The sequence below is a fragment of the Triticum aestivum genome, chromosome 1A, assembly GCF_018294505.1.
Source record: "Triticum aestivum cultivar Chinese Spring chromosome 1A, IWGSC CS RefSeq v2.1, whole genome shotgun sequence".
Taxonomy (NCBI): Eukaryota; Viridiplantae; Streptophyta; class Magnoliopsida; order Poales; family Poaceae; genus Triticum; species Triticum aestivum.
In genome coordinates, this window is record NC_057794.1 from 524,657,738 (window position 1) to 524,673,803 (window position 16,066).

The 16,066-nt window shown below is 43.9% G+C and overlaps 2 protein-coding genes and 2 non-coding genes across 4 annotated transcripts; 1 reads left to right on the forward strand and 3 right to left on the reverse strand.

The window, feature by feature from the left end:
• Window positions 1-620: 620 nt before the first annotated feature.
• Window positions 621-5,056, reverse strand: LOC123063082 (eukaryotic translation initiation factor 2 subunit gamma). The gene is made up of 9 exons (XM_044486823.1): window positions 4,814-5,056; window positions 4,238-4,351; window positions 3,432-3,493; window positions 2,926-3,038; window positions 2,556-2,658; window positions 1,976-2,203; window positions 1,674-1,892; window positions 1,325-1,585; window positions 621-1,243 (listed from the first exon to the last, which is right to left on the reverse strand). The coding sequence occupies exons 2-9, from the start codon at window positions 4,341-4,343 to the stop codon at window positions 941-943; spliced, it is 1,395 nt and encodes a 464-aa protein (XP_044342758.1). The 5' UTR covers window positions 4,344-4,351; window positions 4,814-5,056; the 3' UTR covers window positions 621-940.
• A 5,588-nt stretch (window positions 5,057-10,644) lies between these two features.
• LOC123063090 (28 kDa heat- and acid-stable phosphoprotein) lies at window positions 10,645-14,175 on the forward strand. The gene is made up of 8 exons (XM_044486831.1): window positions 10,645-10,846; window positions 11,899-11,942; window positions 12,050-12,118; window positions 12,235-12,318; window positions 12,585-12,619; window positions 13,081-13,166; window positions 13,621-13,686; window positions 13,867-14,175. The coding sequence occupies exons 1-8, from the start codon at window positions 10,780-10,782 to the stop codon at window positions 13,899-13,901; spliced, it is 486 nt and encodes a 161-aa protein (XP_044342766.1). The 5' UTR covers window positions 10,645-10,779; the 3' UTR covers window positions 13,902-14,175.
• A 176-nt stretch (window positions 14,176-14,351) lies between these two features.
• TRNAR-ACG (transfer RNA arginine (anticodon ACG)) lies at window positions 14,352-14,424 on the reverse strand. Its single transcript has one exon. It is a non-coding gene; the product is annotated as a tRNA-Arg (tRNA).
• Window positions 14,425-14,498: 74 nt separating this feature from the next.
• TRNAR-ACG (transfer RNA arginine (anticodon ACG)) lies at window positions 14,499-14,571 on the reverse strand. Its single transcript has one exon. It is a non-coding gene; the product is annotated as a tRNA-Arg (tRNA).
• Between the last annotated feature and the right edge of the window lie 1,495 nt (window positions 14,572-16,066).

A 16,066-nucleotide genomic window follows, 5' to 3' on the forward strand; every position in this document is an offset into this window, starting at 1 on the left:
TTGTACGAGTGCAATACTTGGTCATATTTGATTCTGTAAAAAGTTTCGGGATTTTTTTACTTTTTTTGAATTACTAAATTATTTTTGAATATAGGGGGGCGTAGCACCCGAGAGCTCCTATGCATTTTCGCATACACTCGTCTCTATGAATGCACAACCTACCCCTATGAATGCACACCTGCACACCCTATCTCTATGAACGCATCGCCGGAAATCCTGAAATAAAGCCAGAAATAATGCGAGCTGATGCTACTTCTCTGTTTGAAGTTCGAAAGAAATCCAGAAATAATGCAAGCACCAGGACTTGAACACCAGCAGCTGATGCTACTTCTTTGTTTGAAGTTCGAAAGAAATCCAGAAATAATGCGCAAGCACCAGGACTTGAACCCTAGCAGCTGATGCTACTTCTCTGTTCGAAAGAAATAAACGTTACCATGTGCTGGTGACCGCTAACTGGAATTTCTTTTCTTTTTCCAGGAAGAATACAGTATTTGTTCGCCTATAGTCAAACTTTCTCAAAACAAAATCTGTTGCCCAACTTTTCTAAAACAAAATCTGTTGTTTCCGATCGCATACTGCATGTTGGCAAGGAACAGCATTGCAGACAAAAAGAAAGCGAGTAAAATTTGGTTTAATCTTCTCAACGCAAGGCATAATGGAGTCAATGTGATAGACAAGATAATTAGGTAAATCTGAACCAAACTAGCAGGTTCCTCGCCTACTAACCACCACGACATGGCAAGTATAACATACCCTAAATTCCGACAAACAGAAAGAAGCAAACTAGTAGCGTAGATAAATCCAGCAAAGATGAGACTTTCAGACTCGTTATGCTTTCTCCTCCATCTCACAAAAATTGTACCTAGGAGCTCTCTGCCCTCCCACATTTCGCCTCTCTTGTTTCACAAGCTGCGGTTTTTCACTCGGATGGGGGTGTGCTTCAGAGCGGGCATGGTGGGACTTCGAGCGTCGCGCCAGCTTGGATCTGGCCCCATCCGATGAGGCGCCAGTGCTTCTCGACACGGCGGCTCAGGGCCACCTTCTCGCCTTTGCTAGTGCAGACGGGCGCGGTGAGCTGGAGCTTGGCGAGATCGTTCTTCACGGCCACCACACGGGCGCCGGTGGACATGGATCCAATGTTAAGCATCAGGATCTCGCCCTTGGTGAGCTTGGAGACCTTCCCTGCCTTCTCTGTACCCTTCGTTCTCACACCCAGCAGCCTTCGGAGAAGGAAGAAGTTGATCTGCAGAGAAATGTCCAAGGATGTCATTAACAGCTATCACTTGTTTGGCCAAAATCATTAAGCAAGAAAGATTCGACAAACCTCAAGCTCCACGAATACATCGGGAAGTGACCCGATTTCTCCTAGAACCTGGCCAACCAGCCTGTCGGCACGAGTCAAAGTTGGATCCATGGTGGTTCCCACACCGATAAGCCCTCCTGGCACAGCAAATTGGAGTTCATTCTGCTCTGCGTAGAGCGAGACGATCCTCGAATAGATTGGGGTGCATTTGATGTTGCCACTCTCATCCTTCATGACAATGCCAGGGCGAACTTCAATATTCTGGTTCACCCTGAGGACTCCCTGTAATAAGAATCGACATTCAGTTTATGTTTACAGCCAGAGCTCTCATGATCGAATTCTGTACCAGGACTGAGATCTGCATACATACCCTGAGGATGCTGCCACCTGCTACCCCACCCCTAATTTCATCAACCTCTGAACCAGGCTTGTTGACATCAAAGGAGCGAATAACAATCATGTTGGGAGGTGAAGTGAAGTTCCTTTCTGGAATGGGGATTTTGTTAATAATATATTCACAGATCACATCAATGTTGTACTTCAGCTGTGCAGATATTGGCACCACAGGAGCACCTTCAGCTATAGTGCCCTGCACAGATGGTAGTAAAAAAGATCAAACCATGAAAGGGAATACATGTATTTATAACACGGGCAATAACACACAGTAGTGACCTGGATAAATTTTTGGATTGCTTCATGCTGGTTCATTGCTGCGCTTTCCTGGATAAGATCGATCTTATTCTGCAAAATTATGAGATGCTGGAGACGCATGATTTCAACAGCTGCAAGATGCTCGGATGTCTGGGGTTGTGGGCAGCTTTCATTTGCTGCTATCAAAAGCAAGGCTCCATCCATGATAGCTGCTCCATTAAGCATTGTAGCCATGAGAATGTCATGGCCCTGTTCAACAAGGTAGATATTGTAAATACATAAAACAATTATGTAATATCATATTCAAGTTCAACTAATGAAAAGAATATCTAATGATCGATCAGATAACTCTGATGACTTCCCAATTCATATAATAATTCAGTTGAATAATTGGGAATGCACTTATTAGTGTAAACAGCCATTATCATCTATGGTGATGCAAGGGAAACCTCACGATCATAATTGACAGCAAATAAAACTGTAGGGTGCAAAATGTTACTAATCACTTGGGTACGGCAAGAAATGATCAGTGTAAGCATTCATGTACTAGATCTGTAGAAGGGAACATTCATGACAGCAAAAGGGTAGGGCTTCGTCATACCGGGCAATCAACAAAGGAAACATGTCTCAGGAGCTTCATCCTGGTGTTTTCAAACCCAGGAACATCACAGGCAGGAGTATCTTCTTTTCCGCTTCCATAAGCCCTTTATATAATTGAAATAAAAGTCAAATAATGTAAAAGAGCTTAAAACCTTGTAAATAATCACATTGACTAATTTCTGAAGGTCAAGTTTGAGATTTCAATCATGAGTTTTACATTGTATTCACTAGAAAACAATCATGTGACATACAAGTTTAATAATTTATAGGAGTACAGAACAGTGCCCCCTGAAGTTCTTTGCTCTAAATTGTAAAGAGGCTGATAGTCATAGAAGCTAATCATGTAAAAAAAGATAAGAAATTCAGCATACTTGTAACACATTGGTCGTGGACATCTGTCATCCTCGCATTTATATATTTTTGCATTAGCATAGCCCAGCTTGATAGTGATGTTACGTTCAAGCTCATTCTTGAAGCGAACAGTCTACAAATCAAAACAAAGAAATCAGAAAACAAGAATAATAATAAAGAAATTCCAAATGAAAAAGAATGTGCACATCAACATTCATCAGTTACTAATCATTCTAGAAATTATTGTAAAAAACAAAGGCAAAGAAGCATGAACTACAACAGTGCCATTACTCAAGCCAAGAAACTAGAGCACTTATATTTTTAATAGTAATTCCAAGACCAAACTTTTATCAGGTTTAAAGAAATCTGCAGTGCATTCCTAGCAAGTGCTAGGTTAGTTTACTCGTTCAAATACCAAAAGGCAATCTAAGCATGGCATATTTGAGTAGTATGGCAAACTCAGAAGAGTTACTGCTCAATGTGATAAGGCTTGGAAAGAAAATATGGCCACCGGAATGAATGATACCTGAACTCCAGATATAGCTTTCACAACAGTAGACTTTCCATGGGCCACGTGACCAATTGTACCTGAGGTGTAACATGAAGATCATAAATATTATGCCCCCGCATAAAATCAATAATTCAGATATGACCCAAATACCACAGAAAAATATAGATAAAAAAGCAAACAAGAGCAAGTGATGGTTCACAAATCAAAATTGCAAACAAAGTAACTTGTTATACTAATGAAAAGTTTGCTCCATCAAAGCCCCCTGGTATTAAGAGTTCCAATGACATTTTCCAAAACTGTGGATTTTGCATAGATATTTATTTAGTCTTAAATAAAAGACCATTCATGTGCATCACTTAAGGTAACATGTGGTCCATCAGATTATCTTAAAATAATCGTATTGCTTCCCCCATGCACTCACAAAAGGATTAAGCGCAACCAAAAAGCAACGTCAGACTTCAGTATGGTGGAAATGCTTAAACAGGTGCATAAAGAGAAAAGATAATGGTTCCAACATGTAACTGTCTATGTATCAGAGGAAAAGATAATGGTTCCAACATGTAATTATCTATGTATCAGAAAAATAAGGGGCATCATGCAAAAGACACTCCAGTCTGAATAATATGTGTAAAATAAGCATCACCAGCAAACATATGACAGTAAATAGGAACCATTCCACAGTGAATTGCACCACACTAAACGCGCAGAGCTCATTAGCTAACGAGGCACAATCCACATAGCTTGTAATGCTGTACGCCTATGAATTCTCCACACTGACTACTACTTGACATTAAACATTGCCAAAAGGATGGTATCAGTACCAATGTTGATGGTCGCTTGGCGCGAGATGACTTCGGGTGACAGCGGGTGGAGCTTGGTGACATCAAGCTTGGTTAGGTCCTGCTCCATCAATCCTCGGCGTGCCATGATTGAAACTGAAAGGAAAAAATTGATAAATAGGGTTATCAGCTTGCCTCTTCTACTCCTGTTCACTTACGCAAAGACCAATTGCAGGGAAATAGAACACGTGCTATCTCCAGCAGTCGGAACTGCAACAGACAGTACACTGATCCAAAAGGTCAACCAGAGTCTAAAATCTGACTCAAAGATGAATTGCTAATCTGATGTCACGATAGCCACTATCTACCACACACCATACAGAAGCACATCAAGCAACCGAACTAGTAGCAGCAGCCAATTCACACTAGCAGGAGCATTGGCTGTACCAACAAAACCATACTAAGCATTGACAGTGCCAGTACCATACAAAATTGTTTCACTGGCAGCCACCAGTCCAAACTAGCAATTCACACTAGAGCGATAACACACGGGAGAGGAGGCAGAGAGATGTGGAGAAGAGTGGAGACGGGACGAGAAGAGAGAGCTGAGGAACTCACCGGCGTCTGGCGCTGAGGGCGGGGCGGAGTCGGGGGACGGCGGCGAGGGGCGTGGAGGGGCCGGGCTCGAGCGGCTAGGGGCGTTGCGGAGGCAGCGGAGACAGCCGGCGGCGAGGGCGTGGGGCGGAGTTGGAGGAGGGAGAAAGCCGGCGGCGCGCTTGGGTGGGGTGGGGGAAAACCTAACAGAGGAGCCGAGCGAGCGTGAGAGGGGAGAGGGGCCAAAGCGAGCGGGGCGAGAGAGGATGATGCGAGTTGGGGGCTCGGTGGCGGATTCGCTGTAATTTTGGGTTCGGATAGGGGCAGAGCCATGAAGCGAATCGTTTTTGTTTGCTCAGCTGACGGGCTACGCTACCTATTTCTCAAGCGTGTCTCGAAAATTAACAGGGTAAGTTTGTTTTCCCCTACAAAAATTGTTTTCCTTAAAAATGTAGGCTCTGTTTGTTCTTTCCTTTATAATTTTCCTGTGAAGATGAATCAATCAAGAATCGAAAATTGATGTTTGTCTTTGGTGGATGGATCCGGTCTTTGTTCGCCTACGTCTATGTGTCTGCAGGTTGGATCCTTTCGATCTAGCCTTCTTTTCAACGGCAGTGGTTGCTGTTCTGGTCTTAACACGACGACTTTCCGACTGTTTACTACAATAATGTTTGCCCGACTTCAAAGAGGGAGGGGCAATGATGGCGGCGTGCCTTTGGCTCGCTCCAGTGCTTGTAGTCGTCGCTAGGTGGTCAACGGACATGTATGTAATTCTTACTTCTGGTGTTCTTTATACTAGACAGTTGATGAACATATCGTAAGTTTTCTAAAAAAAACAATATCGTGCCACTGTCTATCATGGTGTGTCCAAAAGCATTGACCATGCGCTACGGAGTTTACATGGTAACAAGGGTTTTGTGGTTAATACACATGGACTAATAGAAAATATGCTGACCGTTCCTATTATTTATCCTGTATAAAAACCTCAGGAAGGACGAGGAAAACTTTTGGATCGTCTATTTTTTCCACAAAAAAGCAAAGCTTGCGTATCTTTTCATTGAAGAAGAGTAGAACAAGTTACAAGGTCTCAAAGAAATGAAGTGGAGAGAGAGGAGGCTAGGAATACGAAGTACGACATGCAGACTACTCCCTGACGATGTTGGCCAAGCCAAAAGCACTTACTTGTGCCCATAGCCGAGCTTCGTCCTTGATGAACTATAGGAAATGGCTCAAGGAGGGTTGTAGACCGTAAAAAACGCACCCATCTTGATGCTTCCGTAGGTTCCATGATGTCAGAAGGAAGAGGGAAGAGAGCCCTTTTCGGCAGAAGGAAGGGGACGTGGCCAAGGCATCGAGCCACCACTCCGAGAAGAGGACGTTGGGTAGGTTGGAGCAATGGTGGAATGGCACCATGCGAGGAACTCGTATCATAGCTAGCGAGAGAAGGAGCATCCAACCAGGAGTTGTTGCATGCTCTCTGGCTCCTGGTCGCAAAGGAGGCAACACTTGGCATGAGGCAAGCCATGGCGTGTGACCCTTTTCCGTGGTCCAGCACCGGACTTGGGCGGCCAGCCACATGAATATCTTGGTGTTCAAAGGCGCCCAAGTTTTCCAAGTTAGCCACCAGTGCAGGTCCGACAACGAGCCAATGAACATAGCGAAGTAGTGAGAAGTGGCGTTGTAGACTTCAGACTCAGTCCAACACCAGACGACCTTGTATGGGATATCTGAGAGGATGGTGTGACGGTGCATGCGCCAAAAGGCACCAACACCGTGTTGAATATGTTGGGCCCATCGAACGTGAAACCGAGCCGGCACGCCGCCACCGCTTCCAGGCACGCACCTTGTCGCTATTCGCAACACTTGCCAAACTCTTAGTTGGAGTGCTGGGAAGCCGATGACCGAAGCTAGGACCCATGGTTTCAATCAGTCGATCACCATAACATGATAAATGATGCACGACAGAATATTTGTAAAAGTGCCACAACACATTAGAAATGTGGATTTAACACATTACTTTTATATGACCAAATGGCGCAAATTGGTAGATTCATACATGGGGAAATTGCTGATAAAAATATCAAAGTACAAATTGTTGGGGAACATAGTAATTTTAAAAAATTTCCTACGCACACGCAAGATCATGGTGATGCATACCAACGAGAGGGGAGAGTGTGATCTACATACCCTTGTAGACCGACAGCGGAAGCGTTAGCACAACGCGGTTGATGTAGTCGTACGTCTTCACGGCCCGACCGATCAAGCATCGAAACTACGGCACCTCCGAGTTCTAGCACACGTTCAGCTCGATGACGATCCCCGGACTCCGATCCAGCAAAGTGTCGGGGAAGAGTTCCGTCAGCACGACGGCGTGGTGACGATCTTGATGTACTACCGTTGCAGTGCTTCGCCTAAGCACCGCTACAATATTATCGAGGACTATGGTGGAAGGGGGCACCGCACACGGTTAAGAATATGATCACGTGGATCAACTTGTGTCTCTAGGGGTGCCCCTTGCCCCCGTATATAAAGGATCAAGGGGGGGTGCGGCCGGCCAGGAGGTTGGCGCGCCAGGAGGAGTCCTACTCCCACCGGGAGTAGGATTCCCCCCCTTTCCTAGTTGGAATAGGATTCGGGAGGGGGAAAGAGGAGAGAGAGAAGGAAGGGGGGGGGGCGCCGCCCCCCTCTCCTTGTCCTATTCGGACTAGGGGGGAGGGGCGGGCGGTCCAGCCCTGGCCACCTCTCCTCTCTTCCACTAAAGCCCACTAAGGCCCATATACCTCCCGGGGGGTTCCGGTAACCTCCCGGTACTCCGGTAAAATCCCGATTTCACCCGGAACACTTCCGATGTCCAAATATAGGCTTCCAATATATCAATCTTTATGTCTCGACCATTTCGAGACTCCTCGTCATGTCCGTGATCACATCCGGGACTCCGAACAAACTTCGGTACATCAAAATGCATAAACTCATAATATAACTGTCATCGAAACCTTAAGCGTGCGGACCCTACGGGTTCGAGAATAATGTAGACATGACCGAGACACGTCTCCGGTCAATAACCAATAGCGGAACCTGGATGCTCATATTGGCTCCTACATATTCTATGAAGATCTTTTATCGGTCAGACCGCATAACAACATACGTTGTTCCCTTTGTCATCGGTATGTTACTTGCCCGAGATTCGATCGTCGGTATCTCAATACCTAGTTCAATCTCGTTACCGGCAAGTCTCTTTACTCGTTCCGTAATACATCATCTCACAACTAACTCATTAGTTGCAATGCTTGCAAGGCTTATGTGATGTGCATTACCGAGAGGGCCCAGAGATACCTCTCTGACAATCGGAGTGACAAATCCTAATCTCGAAATACGCCAACCCAACATGTATCTTTGGAGACACCTGTAGAGCACCTTTATAATCACCCAGTTACGTTGTGACGTTTGGTAGCACACAAAGTGTTCCTTTGGCAAACGGGAGTTGCATAATCTCATAGTCATAGGAACATGTATAAGTCATGAAGAAAGCAATAACAACATACTAAACGATCGGGTGCTAAGCTAATGGAATGGGTCATGTCAACCAGATCATTCACCTAATGATGTGATCCCGTTAATCAAATAACAACTCTTTGTCCATGGTTAGGAAACATAACCATCTTTGATTAACGAGCTAGTCAAGTAGAGGCATACTAGTGACACTTTGTTTGTCTATGTATTCACACATGTATTATGTTTCCGGTTAATACAATTCTAGTATGAATAATAAACATTTATCATGATATAAGGAAATAAATAATAACTTTATTATTGCCTCTAGGGCATATTTCCTTCACAAATAACAATTTGACATGTGGGTCCCGAGCATCAAGTACACGTGGCTTGCCACGTCGTCATTTTCAAATATCAAAGTAGAGGGTAATTATTGTCAATATTTTCTAAGTAGGGAGTAAAAACTGGAATTCAGTCTATTTTCAAATATGTGAAACGTGGAACTTACTACCTTCGTCCTACAAAATAACAGTGGTTTTTTGCAACATATACAACTTTGACGATGACGATGCATTGTACTAAACATATTCTTGTACTCCCTACTTTTTGCAGAAAACATGGGGAAATCATTGATTAAGGAATTAATGGACGTGATCTGGTGTAGTACTAATTAATGTCGATATAAATAGGAGAATATTGACATTTAATAAGAAGAGAAATATAAGAGTAAAGGAGTTGATCTTCAAGATCCGGTCGCCCCCTCCCTATATAAACCCCATGCCCGTACACAAGAGCACTGTATTCATAGCTAGAGACACTGGCGGGCATAGGAGAGAAAAGAAGTCTCCTCATGGCGTTCACCATGAACAAGAAAGCGACGCCTATGTGCTTGGTGGCTCTCCTCCTCGTGATGTCCGCCGCTCTCCTCTCGTGCCACGCGGCAGGGAGGGACATAGGTACGTACGTGTGCAGGTGTGCGCGCGCATCGGGCCATTTTCTTTAACCTCATCGTCGACATACCATCTCTATGGTTTATAGGGCTTACCTTAAAATTTTGGTTCTTTCATGTTATAAGTCTCAGTTGTATTTCTCCCATCATATGTTCAAGTTATAAGATGCATTAAATCGCTGTATGCAAGGATTAAGAGAAAACTCACCAATGGTACGAGTTTTGGCCATTCAATGGTCACGCATGCATGTATTACATGCATTGGTAAGCCCACTATTTGTGAGGAAAAATAACGCATTAATTGAGTGCTTTTACAAACTATATAAAAGTTATTTCACCATCTATCTTGATTGGTGAGATTTTTTAATTAAGTCCTATAAACATTATCGGTTTATTTTCCATGCTACTTCCTCCGTCTCATAATTTAAGACGCATGCATGAAACTAGCGCATTAATTGGGTGCTTTTACAAATTATAAATATTTTTTTACCATCTACATTGATTTGTGAGATTTTTGAATTGAGCCTTGTAAACGAAAAGAGAGGGCATTATTGGTTCATTTTCCATGTTACTCCCTCCGTGCTCATAATATAAGACGTTATTGTATCTAATATGTGAGTATATTATAATGTAATAATGTCTTATATTATGAGAGAGAGGAAGTACAATATGTGTATGTATATCTACACTGTTATGTTTTGATGAAGCCTGCCAACGAAACGAAGCCAGGTGACCTGACTCGGTCTTGGTTTGTTGTGCGTGTGTGTGTGCAGGCCCAGCAGAGCAATGGGCCAAATACTGCGTCGCCAAGCCGACGTGCAAGACGGCGCCGCAGGCGGCCCTCGACGCGTGCAGGAACGACTGCAACTTCTTCGGCTACCCTGCGAGCAAGGCCTACTGCTCGGCCTTGGAAGGCGGCATCTGTTGCTGCCTCAGGTAGTACGTAAAGAAGCTAGCGACGACGGCGGACACGTGTCGTCATCATGTGCTAGCTAGAAAGCCAACCGTGCATCAGCCAGTCAATTCCTTTTTTTTTGTAACGGAGAAATCAAGAATCCATCGGTCGAGCCTGCATTGTTTACGCAGAAGAAAATAACAAGGTCAAGAGAAAAATTTCAATCAATAAATATAAACGTCGACCTGCGTGTGTGCCAAGTACCAACCGGTAAAACGTGCGCGTTTCTCGCCTGTCGCCGCAGTAAGAAAAGTCGCAACTCATTTAAAAAAAAAGAAAAAGAAAAAAAAGTCGAGCTCGTTACCGTAGCGCGCACGGTAACTCGCACCGTGCCGGGCCGGGCCGGGCCGCGCGGAGCCCGAAACGACACGGCCGCGGGGGAGCCGGCTGGGCCCAGGACACTGGCTGGCTTCTCCGCACTTCCTCCGTCCGCCGAGCCAATAAAAGCCGAGGCGCCGCACGGCAGGAGAGGGAGAGAGAGAGACCATCCCACCACCCCGCGGGAAGCAGCCTGGGAAGTAGCTAGGGTAGCTTCGAGGAGTCCGCACGCGCCGCAGCCGCCGCCTCTCCCCAGCGCCGCCACAGCCGCGCCCCATGGCCAAGGGCAAGTTCAAGGGCAAGCCCACCGGGCAGCGCACCTTCTCCTCCAAGGAGGAGCTCGGTACGTACGGCGCCGCCGCAATGCCCGCCCCCTCTACTCTTCCCCGGTTCGATTCGCGAGCTCCGCTGGCGGTTTGTTCGGTCGATGTAAGGCGCTTAGTTCGTTGCGCGATCGGCGGCCGGCGCGCGCGGCGGAGGCGCTCGCTGTCAAGGGCGCGCGGTCCGCTTGTGCTTGTTTTAGTCAGCTTGAAGAGCGTACCGGAGTCGATTGGCGCCGCAAGGTCGCGCCTTTTGGGGTGGGAGGCGCAGATCGGACGGTTTGGTGCCCCGATCGACCATCCGTTCGATGCTTTGGCCACTTATTGGGTTCGTTAGCTTGAGTTTACCCTTTGAAAATATGGGGGAAGGGTTTGCTTGTGTATCCTCCACGAGCCGGCTCCACTAATTAATTGGTGCCGAGGCTTACTAGCTACTGCATTCCGCGTGTGGACGTTCCTCCCGATCGACCATTGTTTCGGTTGTTCGACCCGGTTATGACTGCTTTGTTCACCTGTAGAACTGTGTGTCTGTCTGGCCGGTTGTCTGCTTTGATTGGAAGTAGCACCTTAATTAGTTTAGCACTTGTCGACTGTTCCGTTCAGATTCATTGTGCAATGTGGGTATATTAATTTTGCAATGTTCTCTGTGGGTAAAATGTTCCTATTTATCTGTTTTTGCTCTTGTGACGATTCCTGTAAACTGGAACATTGTATTCTGGGGCATGGTTTTGTCTACTCCAATAGTACGTAGGTGAAAATTGTCAACACTTTGCCAAAGTTTTGAAATTAAGGTGGAAATTTGACGTTATGCTAGCATTGTGTTGCTGCATGATAATTATTTGGACAAGTAGATGTTCCTGGTTTGCTCCAGCTACTTTCCTAAACAAATGAATCGCCATCCGCCGGAACACCAGTTTTTATCCTCCTTTCACTATTTTGTACTACCCTCCGTTCGATAATTCTTGTCGTCGTTTTGAACTAAAACGACAGCAAGGATTATGGAACGGAGGGAGTACCTATGAATTGGCCCTTTTACAAATCTCTTCTCATAGTTTTCATCTGAAACTGAATGTAGAGGCTGGTACTTCAGCAGATCGCCCAAAGACCTTTTCTAAGAAGGTTTGCATGCATCATTTCTTCCCAATTACGATATCAGTAAGATCAGTTTGACTAGACTATCTCATATGCTTGTTTTGGCTCTTGGCTTGTATTTGTAAACCAAACAGAAGCAAGAGGTATCTAACAGAAGGGAAGAGTCAATTGAGGAGGAAAGCGATGAAGAGGTTGAGAAGACCGTAAGTTATTCTCTTCCTGAAAAACTTACATCAAACTCTATCTAGATCCTTCAGTCCTTCAGCGTATACACTATTTATTTTACGTGACAATCTGCTTCTGTTTTTTACTTTAGCAGAAACACAAAGGCACTGCAGGCCTCATCGAGATTGACAATCCAAACCTGGTGAAACCAAAGAGTATTAAAGCCAAGGATGTTGATGTAAGTCTGATTTTTAATATGTGTTTCCTCCTCATCTTCAAAATATAATGTACTGCGTCCATGATTATGGATAGGCTGGCCACATTACAAGTTTACTTTTCTAGAAAGAAGATTTGCTGTTCCAATATAAGAATTTTCTACTGCATGTACTTGATTCCTTCAGGCTGTTATTATGCACACTCCTGTCATAAACTGTGTTATAGTTAGGGCCTTGTAAGCATTTATCAGTTCATATCTATTCGCTAACTCGTTTTGCACCTGCACAGGTTGATAGGACAACTGATCTCTCCAGGCGTGAAAGGTGTGTGCATGCATTTCCTGGGCATGCTTCTTTATGTACCATTGATGATTGTGTAAAACATATTTATCTCCTTTCTATGCGAGTTATAAGTGCACTTGAAATGTTGCTGACACAATCGGTACAAGTTCTGGAATGAAAAATGAAATTTCAGTGAGCTGATATAATAGGACTATCTAGTACTTGCCGTTCTTTTTGGCGGTTCTATAGGTGTTGTTGCACAAGGAAATTCCACCCTTTGTTATGTTTTATGTCAGGGGCTGTTGAAGAAAAAAATGCCATGTTATGTTATTATATTTATTCTGCTGTATGTACTTCGCTTGTAATTATAATCAACAATGATAATATATAATTCACTATTTGAAACGATTAATAGCCTATCCAGAAAAGAGGATGTACATTGCCAATGCAGTACTGTTACTTTCAGTGCATTTTAATTACTACGATTTTTTTTGCTCTTTCAGGGAGGAGCTTGAGAAGCAGAGAGCTCGAGCGCACTATATGAGACTTCAGGAGGAAGGGAAGACAGAACAGGCTAGGAAAGACCTAGGTGAGGGGTTAAGAGAGATTGTCTCAACTATTCTCCCCTTCGGTGCACACGATTATGATCATACTTTCCATTATATATATTTTTTCAATACAGCACATCCAAGATTATAATTGACGTCTACTATGTTCAAGCCCATTTTACCTTACCTTCCCACTTGAGCCTTGTGTGCAAGCCCATTTTATGATATGGTTTTAAGCATGTTAGGTCTAAGGAAGTTGGTGCATTTTAAGCGTTAAGTATATGTGTCCTTCCTCAGTCCCAAAGCAGTACAAGAATAGAAAACAATGTATTTCCTCTTTTTTTTTAATGTACTGCAAGTATATATGAGGTTGTCATATATTTCGTGCATTGGATGTTTACTGTGGTTGCATCTTTGTTTAGTAGCATCAGAGCATTGTTCCTTTGACTATGGGCAAACAATCGTGATCTTTACCCATCTTTTTCGCAAATGCAGATCGCCTTACCTTGATCCGGCGGCAGAGGGAGGAAGCTGCAAAGAAGCGCGAAGAGGAAAAAGCTGGTACACCCTCTTTTGCCGCTGCTAGTAACATTGTTTTAGCTTTGCTTCGGCATGTATTTAGTCGACACGTACAAAACTGAAAGCCTGAACAAACCTGTTATGTTAGAATCAAAACATTTACCTGCATCTGCTATTTTCTACACTTGCTTGATTTCTAACCTTGTGCCTCACTGCTTGCAGCGAAAGAGGAGAGGAAGGCTGAAGCACGCAAGTGAGCCAAGCTATGGATGGACCAGACATGATAGATGTGTTTTGTTGCGAGACTCAACGCTGATATTAGCTGAACTTCCTTTTACTGCCTTTATTATTTGCCCGTAGTACTATGCAGTATGACCGAAGAACTGTGTGAATGATGCCTGTAGTAGTATGCACTATGACCGAAGAACTGTGTGAATGATGCCTGTGCTTTCATCCCGTTAGATGTGAATTCTGAACTTGGGGTTGTTGATCTTCAAGTTAGCAAAAGCTTCTGTTGTCCTATAGGATTCATTGATTATTTTTCGTCTGATTACTCTGTACCTTCCCTGTATGCTAATGCATAATCAGAACATCTGCTATTTTCCTGTAAAAAAGTTATTTTTTCGGCTCTGCCACGGTAGGATATCAGTGTAGCTCCCCTTTTCAAAGTTCAAAACCTGAAAACTATAAGGGCAAAAAAAAAAAATCGACTCCGCTGGGGATCGAACCCAGAATCTCTGGTTTCGTAGACCAGCGCCTTATCCATTGGGCCACGGAGTCCTCGACGAATGATATTAAGGACGGTCAATTGGATGAATGACTTTCTGGTGATAACATTTCTGACAAAAAAAAATCGACTCCGCTGGGGATCGAACCCAGAATCTCTGGTTTCGTAGACCAGCGCCTTATCCATTGGGCCACGGAGTCATTGATGGAAGAGCAAAAATTCATCTCTCTGTTCATCAGATTAGGTTAAATGAACCCGCAAAAAAAAAAGATTAGGTTAAATGACAAATTCATGACCTTAGAAAGGTGAACAGTGACACGTGCAAAAAAATAAATAAGTTGACACGTGAGCCACATAAAAATGAAAAAAAGTTGTGATTTTAAAAGGTAAACAGTACACACAAGGTTCACCGCTAAAAAAACACGCATCACCATCAAACTTTGCACCTCTGTACTATACATCTATATTATCATGTCGAAATTCTTTAAACATTTTCTAAAACTTCAAACTATTCAAAATAAAGTGCTCACTGACACCTGTGTTCCAAAGTGACTTTCCTTTTTGCAAAAATAGTTTTTTTCCCTTGATAGCTGCAAGATTTATTAGAGCAAAACCAAACCATATAATATGGTAGAAGGACATACCTAGGCATGGATTCATCATCCTTCCAGTTTCCCGCATTAACTGGACCAATTATCTTGTTCTATATGAATTGCAAAAAAAAACCCACCCTCCAACAAGGTTCTTGCAAAAAGAAGAAGAGAAACTGGAGTGGGATTTAGACAACAGTGATGCCACCACTGCTACTCCTGCTAAAGTTAGTGTTCAGGAAAAGTTCCAAGTTCCATAATTATATTTCTAGGATACTTGGATTTCACTATTACAAGGAGATTATATCTCTGCACATGTCACACACAAGAGTAGTGGCCTACTATCTTAGTACCTCCAAGCACTAGCGGAGCTACCCAAAATTTTTTGGGCGGGCCATAGGGAACAAGGCCAAAGGAAATCACAAAATAATTACTCTCAGAGCCCAGCTTTCCGTCCACTCTTCAGTGTTTTTTCTTGAATAGGGCGGGCCAAGGCATAGTTTTGCCTGCATGTAGCTCCGCCCCTGCCTCCAAGGTTGAGGATCCAGGATGTTTACCCTTAGATGGTGATGATTGGATGAAGCCGTCTGTTGTATACACGCCTTGCTGGATGGAGAGTTCCTTGATAGCAAATATAGTTTAGAAGCCAATACGGGGTTATAACACTTATTGCTTGTAGCAAACTCTTTGTTTATGTTGAATTGTCGTCATGATAAGGTGGACTTCTTTGACTTTCCATACACAAGCATACTAGAAGATAATCTCTGTTTCTGTGCGGGGCTTTACACGCCCGAAAAGCGCGCAATCTGGCACAATTGGAGGCAGCCCATGCACCAGATCGTGTCTCTGCAGAAGCGGCTCGATGACCTCTAGATAGGTACCGAAGGAATCGATCCCTGATGCTCCTGATCATCACCATACCCATTGATCACTGACGCGGCTACTATCTTGTCAATAGTTTGCATCGCGACCAATGTTGTATGGCCAGAACACATAGTGTTTGGTTCTGGCATAGTGCTCATGGAGTTCTACCATATTCTATTGTAATTGGCTTGTTGCATGAAACAAGATGGCATTTATCTAGAAACAAAGTTTCATTTATTTG

Excerpts from the sequence above, each read along its gene's own strand:
- LOC123063090 (XM_044486831.1), top strand. The coding sequence starts at position 10,780 with ATGGCCAAGGGCAAGTTCAAGGGCAAGCCCACCGGGCAGCGCACCTTC. Across the intron at positions 10,847-11,898 it reads CTCCTCCAAGGAGGAGCTCG|AGGCTGGTACTTCAGCAGAT; the intron begins GTACGTACGGCG and ends AACTGAATGTAG. Across the intron at positions 12,119-12,234 it reads ATGAAGAGGTTGAGAAGACC|AAACACAAAGGCACTGCAGG; the intron begins GTAAGTTATTCT and ends TTACTTTAGCAG.
- LOC123063082 (XM_044486823.1), bottom strand. The coding sequence starts at position 4,343 with ATGGCACGCCGAGGATTGATGGAGCAGGACCTAACCAAGCTTGATGTC. Across the intron at positions 3,039-3,431 it reads AAGCTATATCTGGAGTTCAG|ACTGTTCGCTTCAAGAATGA; the intron begins GTATCATTCATT and ends TTTGATTTGTAG. Across the intron at positions 2,659-2,925 it reads CCACGACCAATGTGTTACAA|GGCTTATGGAAGCGGAAAAG; the intron begins GTATGCTGAATT and ends AATTATATAAAG.